The sequence below is a fragment of the Dermacentor silvarum genome, chromosome 6, assembly GCF_013339745.2.
Source record: "Dermacentor silvarum isolate Dsil-2018 chromosome 6, BIME_Dsil_1.4, whole genome shotgun sequence".
Taxonomy (NCBI): Eukaryota; Metazoa; Arthropoda; class Arachnida; order Ixodida; family Ixodidae; genus Dermacentor; species Dermacentor silvarum.
Window position 1 is genome coordinate 4,396,173 of NC_051159.1, and position 8,098 is coordinate 4,404,270.

Consider the following 8,098-nt stretch of genomic DNA (forward strand, 5'->3'; position numbering starts at 1 on the left):
AGGCAGGCCGGAAACGCGCGTTCTTCCTTCGCGCGTGAGGCACTGGGGCGAGGCGACGGAGAGGGAGAGGGAGGTGGGGGGGGGGGGTGCGCTCTGCCACCGTAGTTCTGCTCCGTCGGCTGCTGCTCGCAGCCGGACACGGGGGCGCCGTATCTTGAAGGCGATCTGTGATGTGGGCGAAGTCCGCGCCCGCGCGGGCCTCATCTTCAAAGCTGTTATAGCGTGACGTCGCATATCAGTGCGCACCCAGTGCGCGCATTCCTTGTGTTACGGATCAGGTGATCCGTGTCTATATAAGTGCACTGTGAAATAAACGGTCATCCTTTTGCTTGTTGGAATGCTGCCCTGTTCGCTCTATAGCACTGGCGACGAGGGTGGGATGTGCCCGCTTCCACTAGCTCAGTGCTGAAGCCGTATCATAGACAGTCGGCGGTCGACAGCCACGGAAAGGAAGGCGGCGGCAGCCCTGGCCCGGAACGGTGGAAATCGTCGGTACCGCAGCAACGAGTCAACGCAGTCATCGGGAGAGCGAACCGATAAGTATACCGTCACTTCACTGGAAATGGCGCGACTGGGGAAGCTAGACGAGTACGACGAGAAGGAGCAGAATTTTGAATCCTATTTAGAACGCTTTGAGCATTTCGTCACTGCAAACGATATCAAAGAGGAAAAGAAGCTGGCCGTATTTCTCAGCGTTATAGGAGCACGAACGTACGAGGTGCTCAAAAGTTTGGTAGTACCCGCCGTTCCTGGGGACAAATCCTTCGAAGAGGTGACTGTGCTGTTGACGAAGCACTATAGCCCAAGCTGTTCTGTGATAGCCGAGTGCTGCAAATTTAACAAGCGAGCACAAGAGGAACAAGAAAGCGTCGAGGATTTCATAGTGGCCTTAAAGCATTTAGCAAGGAAGTGCGATTTCGGTCTGTTCCTGCAAGACGCACTGCGAGACAGATTAGTGGCAGGCATAAGACGCGAAGAAACGCAACTCGCCTTGTTTGCTGAAGACAGTTTAACCTTTGAAAAGGCGTGCAAGATAGCCTTGGACCGGGAGCAGGCTGCGCCACAAACAGCGTTACTGCATGCAGAAGGCAAGGAAGCGACGCTGCATGCCATGGCGATAGGAGTTCAGGGAACTGAAAAGAAATTGAAGCTTCGGAAATTCAAGGACGTCAAGCGAATCTGCGAAAGATGTGGCAAGGCGCATGCCGCTAGTGTTTGCTGGTATAAGAATGTCCAGTGTCACAGCTGTTCACAAATCGGCCATTTGCACAAGATGTGTCCCAGCAAGTGCAGAGAACTAAAAACTGCGAACGTGGTGAACTGCTCTGATAGTGACTCTGAATTAGATGTGTACCATGTTATTAACACAGTTCGTTCTGGATACGAAGTGCAAGTAAACGTAGAAGGGAAAGACATCTGCATGCAGATTGACACGGGAGCTGCTGTAACCCTAATTCCTGAGAGTGTTAAGCTGAACGCATTTCCTCATGTCAAGTGCGAGCCATCGCGAGTCATCCTAAGAACATACACTGGGGAACCCATTCCAGTGAAGGGGCAATGCAACGTTATCGTTACGACAGGAAAGCAGTCTTTACGACTGCCAGTTATCATTGTCAAAGATCACGGCAAACAGCTTCCACTGCTGATGGGGCGAAATTGGCTCGAGATGCTAGGGACTTGACTGGAAAAGTGTGTTGTCCGTAAATGTAAGCGACGCTAGCAAGGTGGAAGCAGTGAAACAAAAGTTCCCAGGGGTGTTTTCTAAGCAACCCGGAGTAGTAAAGAACTACCAAGCAAGGATAGTTCTTAAACAGAACTGTACGCCAGTCTTTGGCAAGGCCAGAAACGTTCCATATGCGCTACGAGATAACGTAGAAAAGGAGCTGGAAAGGCTGCAAAAAAGCGGAGTTGTACGCCGCGTTATGCAAAGCGATTGGGCAACGCCAGTGGTTGTGATTCAGAAAAAAGATGGCTCGCTGAGATTGTGCGGGGACTACAAAGTAACAATAAATCCCGCGCTAAAGACCGACCACTACCCATTGCCTCGTCCGGAAGACTTGTACTCTGCAATAGCGGGTGGCAAGGTGTTTTGTGTGCTGGATCTTTCAGCCGCGTATCAGCAGATTCCGCTCGCTACCGAGTCCCGACCACTGCTAACCATTAACACGCACATGGGACTTTTCGAGTTCCAGCGGTTACCGTTTGGTGTAGCCAGCGCGCCAGCCATTTTTCAGTCATTCATGGATGAGGTGCTCAAGGGCATACCGCACGTAGGTTGCTACATAGATGACGTCATTGTGTCCGGAAAAAACTTCACCGACTGCCAAAAGACGTTGGAACTAGTTCTGCGGCGGCTTAATGATTACAACGTGACTCTGAAAGAAGAAAAGTGTCGTTTTTTTCAGGACACCGTGACTTATCTAGGTCACACTGTGTGCGCTGACGGTATCTATCCCACGGAAGAAAAGATAAAAGCGGTCACGGAAGCGCCAGAGCCCACTTGTCAAACAGAGCTAAAGGCTTATCTAGGCATGTTAAACTTTTACGCAAAGTTTTTAAGCAACATTGCCTGCGTGGCAGAACCATTGTATCGTCTGTTGCGCAAGGGCGAAAGGTGGTCGTGGACACGGGAGTGTAGCGAAGCTTTTGCTGCTACGAAGCAGTTGCTTGTGAAGAGTACTGTGCTCACCTTTTACGACGTAGCGAAACCAATTGCTCTGTCATGTGATGCTTCGCCCTATGGTTTGGGTGCCGTTCTTTTTCATGAGACTGCAGAGGGACAAGAGAGGCCAGTGGCGTTTGCGTCTAGAACACTTACATCAGCTGAGAAGAACTATGCTCAGGGTGAGCGGGAAGCATTAGCACTGATGTTTGGGCTAAAAAAATTTCACCGCTACTTTTATGGAAGAGAGTTCACTCTTTACACAGACCATCAGCCACTGCTCGGAATATTAGGCCAAGACAAATCTGTGCCTACCCTTGCGGCAGCTGGAATGCAAAGATGGGCAATGACGTTGGCAGCATATAGGTATAAACTAAAATATCGAAAAGGAAGAAACGTTGAAGTGGCTGATGCTCTGTCCAGGCTACCACGGCCTATTGTAGCGGCCGACGAGCCTCCCGAGTGTCTCTTGCTTTTTGACAGCATGCCACTAAAATCTGATGACGTGGCTAAAGCTACCAGACGTGATCCCACCTTATCTCGCGTGACACACTTCATTCTAAATGGCTGGCCTTCGCAGTGCTCCGAAGAGTTGAGACCATTTTATTCACGTCGCGATGAGCTATCAGTAGAGCAAGAATGCATAACATGGGGATCACGGGTGATCATACCTGAGAAGCTTCGGCTAATGGTTTTGCATCAATTGCATGAAGACCACCCGGGAGCTAGCCGCATGAAAGCGCTCGCAAGAAGCTTTGTTTGGTGGTCGGGTCTCGACCTTTCGATTGAGAGCTATGTTCGACAGTGTCGGGTGTGTCAGGCCGTTCAGAACGCGGCTTCACCTGTTCCCTTGCAGCCATGGAATTATCCCACAAGACCCTGGCAACGCGTGCACGTGGACTATGCTGTAAAGGGCTCCCAGGCGTTGTTAGTCCTCGTCGACGTGTTCTCGAAATGGATCGAGGTCTGGCCTGTGTCATCCACTACTGCTAACAAAACCATTGAAAAGTTACGTTGTGTGTTTGCAGCTTACGGTCTACCCGAGGTACTGGTGAGTGATAATGGACCGCAATTCATTTCGGAAGAGTTCTCAACGTTCTTGAGTGTGAATGGTGTAAGGCATGTTAAGACGCCGCCGTATCATGCCGCTTCTAACGGAGCGGCCGAGCGTTTAGTGCAGACAACCAAACAAGCTCTGTTGAAGCAGGTCTTGCATGACGGACTTAGCCACAAGAAGCATTCCTTCCTGGAGTGTTTGGACAGCTATCTTATGAGTTATCGGAATACTCCACACAGTACCACTGGCCAGACCCCGGCAGAATTGTTTTTGAAAAGACAGCCACGGGTGCAGCTCTCTTTGCTTAAACCAGATTTTACGCGTTCCATGCGGGAGCAGCAACAGCGCATGAAAGAAACCCATGATGTGTCGCGTGGGGTTCCTCGATGTTTTTCTGTGGGGGACGCTGTGTGGGTGAAAACTGTGCGAGGTGAAAGCGTGTCGTGGGACGATGGTATCGTGACGCAAGTTGTTAGTCCCGTTACCTATCTGGTGAAAGTGTCGCAGGCTGTGCGATTTACGCATGTGGACCACATCAGAGCCCGCTACGCAAGCTCGGATTCTTCAAGCTTTCCGCCTGTACAAACTGCTCCTACAGCCTCGGAAGACACAGCTCATCCGTCTGCTCCGATGTCTAGTGGGCCATTCGCCGTGCCACCTCTCGGGGTTCCAGGCGCGAACGAGTCTGCAAATCAGCAGCTTCCGGCACCTGAATCGCCCACGCCCGGAACAGCTGCCCCCGGCTCTTCGAACCAGCCAGACCCTGCACCTACAGCCGAGCTGCCAATTCTTCGTCGTAGTGCCCGTGTGCGACATCCCCCGAACAGATACCAACCCAGTGACTTTCGAAGTTAATCTAAGGGGGAAGAAGTGTTATAGCGTGACGTCGCATATCAGTGCGCACCCAGTGCGCGCATTCCTTGTGTTACGGATCAGGTGATCCGTTTCTATATAAGTGCACTGTGAAATAAACGGTCATCCTTTTGCTTGTTGGAATGCTGCCCTGTTCGCTCTATAGCAAAAGCGATCTGCGATGGGGACATAGTGCATGCACCAACTTCCGGTAGCTTCGCATGCGCTGTGCTACCGACGTTTAGTTCGCTTTGAAGCGAGACGAGAGACAGCGCGAAGGTCACTTTACCCGCTGTTGCTGGCTCGCTTTCTCACTCCGGCGTTTTCACAGCGATTTTTCGCGGTCATCGCGCGAGATGTGCTCATGTTTACCTGTGCGCGCGTGACATCGTGCTTGTCTATTTAGTTAGTAAGTGAATGTTTACAACTTTATACGCCTCATTAAACTACTACTGCTTCGTACTTATTTGCTATCGCCATTGATGCTTCTCCTTTTGGGCGAAATTACAAATTTGTTTTTTTCTCTCGCCGTCGGCGACTCAGACGCATATTCGAAAAAGCGCCACTCTAAGTTGTGATGCGTATTGACGCGGGCGCGATGCTTGTGTTCACTGCAAGCTTTAGCATACCAGCTTACGCGCCATCTGGATGAATCGATGGATGGATTCTATGAGCGTCCCCTTTGAAACGGAGTGGTGGGTTGCGCCACCAAGCTCTTGTTATTATTTTGCCTAATGTCCTTCCTTTATTTTTCAGAAACACACAAATACAAATAATTCCAGGCATCAGCCTTTTTGAACCATTACTGGGGACTATGTTTCTGTACGTCTCCGCTGTTTGTGGTCTCCCTACTTTTCTGCCACCAAACCTCCAACCACCTCTTACTAATCTCTACAGCGGACATGGTTACTTTGCCCGTGCTATCCCTGAACCCAAGGACTTCAAGGAGGTCAGAGGAGCCTGGACTTGCAGCTGGGTAGATTTCTTGACATTCCAATAAAACATGTTCCACCGTTTCTCTAGCTTTACCGCAGCAAGCACATGCGGCTCCATCCTTGGTGTACTTCGCTTTATTACTGCGCGTTTTAAGGCATCCTGATCTCGCTTCGAAAAGTAAGGAGCTTCTCTTTAAGTTTTCATAAATTGTTTCTTTCCTGATTTCCTTTTTTCGTTTGAGGTAGTTAGTCATAGCAGGTTACTTTTACATTGCCGCCACCCAAAACCTTGTCTCAGCCTCCTTCACTTAGCGCTTGACGTTCTTTGTTGCCGTGTTGCTGGCCATACCGGTCGCATATTTGCTGGTAAGCTTCCTAGTTCTTTCCCTCCACTGTAAGTCAATGTTTTGCCTGTACAAATACCTGAACACCCTCTTGCACCCCATCTACTTTCTTCCATTTTCCTCAGTCGTTCTTCAAAATCAATTTTACGCTGAGCCTCACTTCAAAATATGTCCAGCCCATATCACCCTGCACAGCTTCATTGGTAGTCTTCCCGTGGGCGCCCAACGCGAGCGTCCCACTGACCTTTAGTTGCCATCGAGTCCTGATTGTACCCCCGACTTCAAGTAAACAACTGCATTTCCAAATGTAAGCCCTGGAACCATTACACCTTTCCACAAACCACGGAGCACCTTGTACCTATTGTATCCCCATAGCGCTCTGTGTTTCATTATGGCCGCATTTCTCTTCCCTTTTGCTGTTATTGTTTTCTGCTGTGTCTCCAGATATCTATCGCCTTCGTTTATCCACATACCAAGGTATTTGTATTCCTTTACCCGAGGTATTTCCTGGCCCTAAATCAACACTGTCTGTTCACTGTTTTCATTGAATACCATAAAACCTGATTTTTAACGCGAAATTTTAATCCTAACTTCTCACATTCGTCTCCACATATATCAGCCAGACGTTGCATATCACTGCGCTTGTTAGCAAGGAACACGATGTCGTCCGCATAAAATAAATCTGGAAGCTGCTGCTCAACTATTCTACCGGCTTGTTTGTATGAGAGGTTAAACCCTATTTTGATTCCTTCTAGCGCTCTTTCCATCGTTATCACGTACATCATAAACAGCAGCGGGGATAAAGGGCAACCCTGTATCAGTTCCTTGTTGATATCAACTTTATCCTCGGTCGTCATCCCTTCCCATTCAACGCAAACTGTATTTTCTCCGTAAATCTCCCTCAATAGCTGCATAGAGTCTTTGCCTATACCTTCCCCTTCTAGAATATTCCACAAAATGCTGCGATCTACGATGTCAAACGCTCCGGTAATGTCTATAGAGTCACATAAAGCGGTCTCCTTTCTTTTCTGGATTTTTCAATACACTGAGTAAGGACAAATAAGTTATCCAGACGCCTACCCATTCTGAAACTATTCTGAAGTTCTCCCAATATGCCATTATTCTTTGTCCATGCTTGCAGCTTCAATTTAATCGCCTACATTGCTAACCTGTATATTACAGATGTAATGGCCAGCGGTCGATGAGAGTGAATTTTATCTTTTTCCCCCTTACCTTTGTAAATTAATTTCATCCTACTTTGTCTCCAACTGTCTGGTATCCGCCTATGTTGTAAGCATATTTCTACTGCTTTCAACAGAGTTTCCTTACTTTTTGGTCCTAGCTCATTAATCACTCTATCGGGAACCTCGTCTAAACCTGTGGCTGTGCGTTTAGGAATTTTCTCTTCAGCTTTCTTCCAGTTGAAATTACTCAGCACCAACTCCTTTTCCGTCTGGTTTTCGTTCATTATCTTTTTTCCCTCAGAAACCACCTCGCCATTGCCCCGAAATCATTCGGCTGTTATTTTTCGAACGTATACTTTAATGCCGCGTCCCCTTTCAGTTTATTTCTATCTTCGTCAAGGATATGTTGCTGTACTGTTCCCAACCTCCTGCCTAATACGTTAATGTGGTTTCAAAATATTCTAGGTGCAGCCTTCTTTTTCTCAAGTATTTCTGACTACCAACGTTCACTTTCACCTTTAATCTTTGTTTGAACTAATATTTGAAGCGTGTTTTTTTTTCCAGTGGGATATTTCCCATTTACTGTCTATTTTATCCTGCGGCAACTGTGAATTGTTTGCCTGCGTGTGTTCTCGTGATGTTTTCTTTCGTTCGTCGATCGCCTCCCGTATCTACCTGTTCCACCAGCTTTTCGGCTTCCTTTTTCCTTTCCAACAAGCATGTTGCTTCTCTTTCCTCATTTCTTTCGTCATTACACTTACAAGTTCACCATAATCCCATTCCTTGCTTGGCCATTTCTCTAGTTCTTTCTCGACTCTTGTGGCTATATTTGCTATTTGTTCATCGTTCAAATTTGGACTGGTCATTCTTCGTTCCTTGCTCTCTTTCCCAACTACATATCCCATTTTAAAACGATGCATTTATGGTCACTCCCTATGCTGCTATCCCCTTCCTCGTCAATGAACATTTCTTTCAGCTTATCATAAATTCCTTCTGTCATCAGACAGTAATCGATGGCCAATTGTCTATTTCCGCCTTCCCATGTGATCTGGTCATCACATTTT

General features: G+C 48.0%; 1 protein-coding gene across 1 annotated transcript; it reads left to right on the forward strand.

The window, feature by feature from the left end:
- The first annotated feature begins 552 nt into the window (after positions 1-552).
- LOC119455976 (uncharacterized) lies at positions 553-4,574 on the forward strand. The gene is made up of 2 exons (XM_049668628.1): positions 553-1,088; positions 4,318-4,574. The coding sequence occupies exons 1-2, from the start codon at positions 563-565 to the stop codon at positions 4,572-4,574; spliced, it is 783 nt and encodes a 260-aa protein (XP_049524585.1). The 5' UTR covers positions 553-562.
- Positions 4,575-8,098: the final 3,524 nt, after the last annotated feature.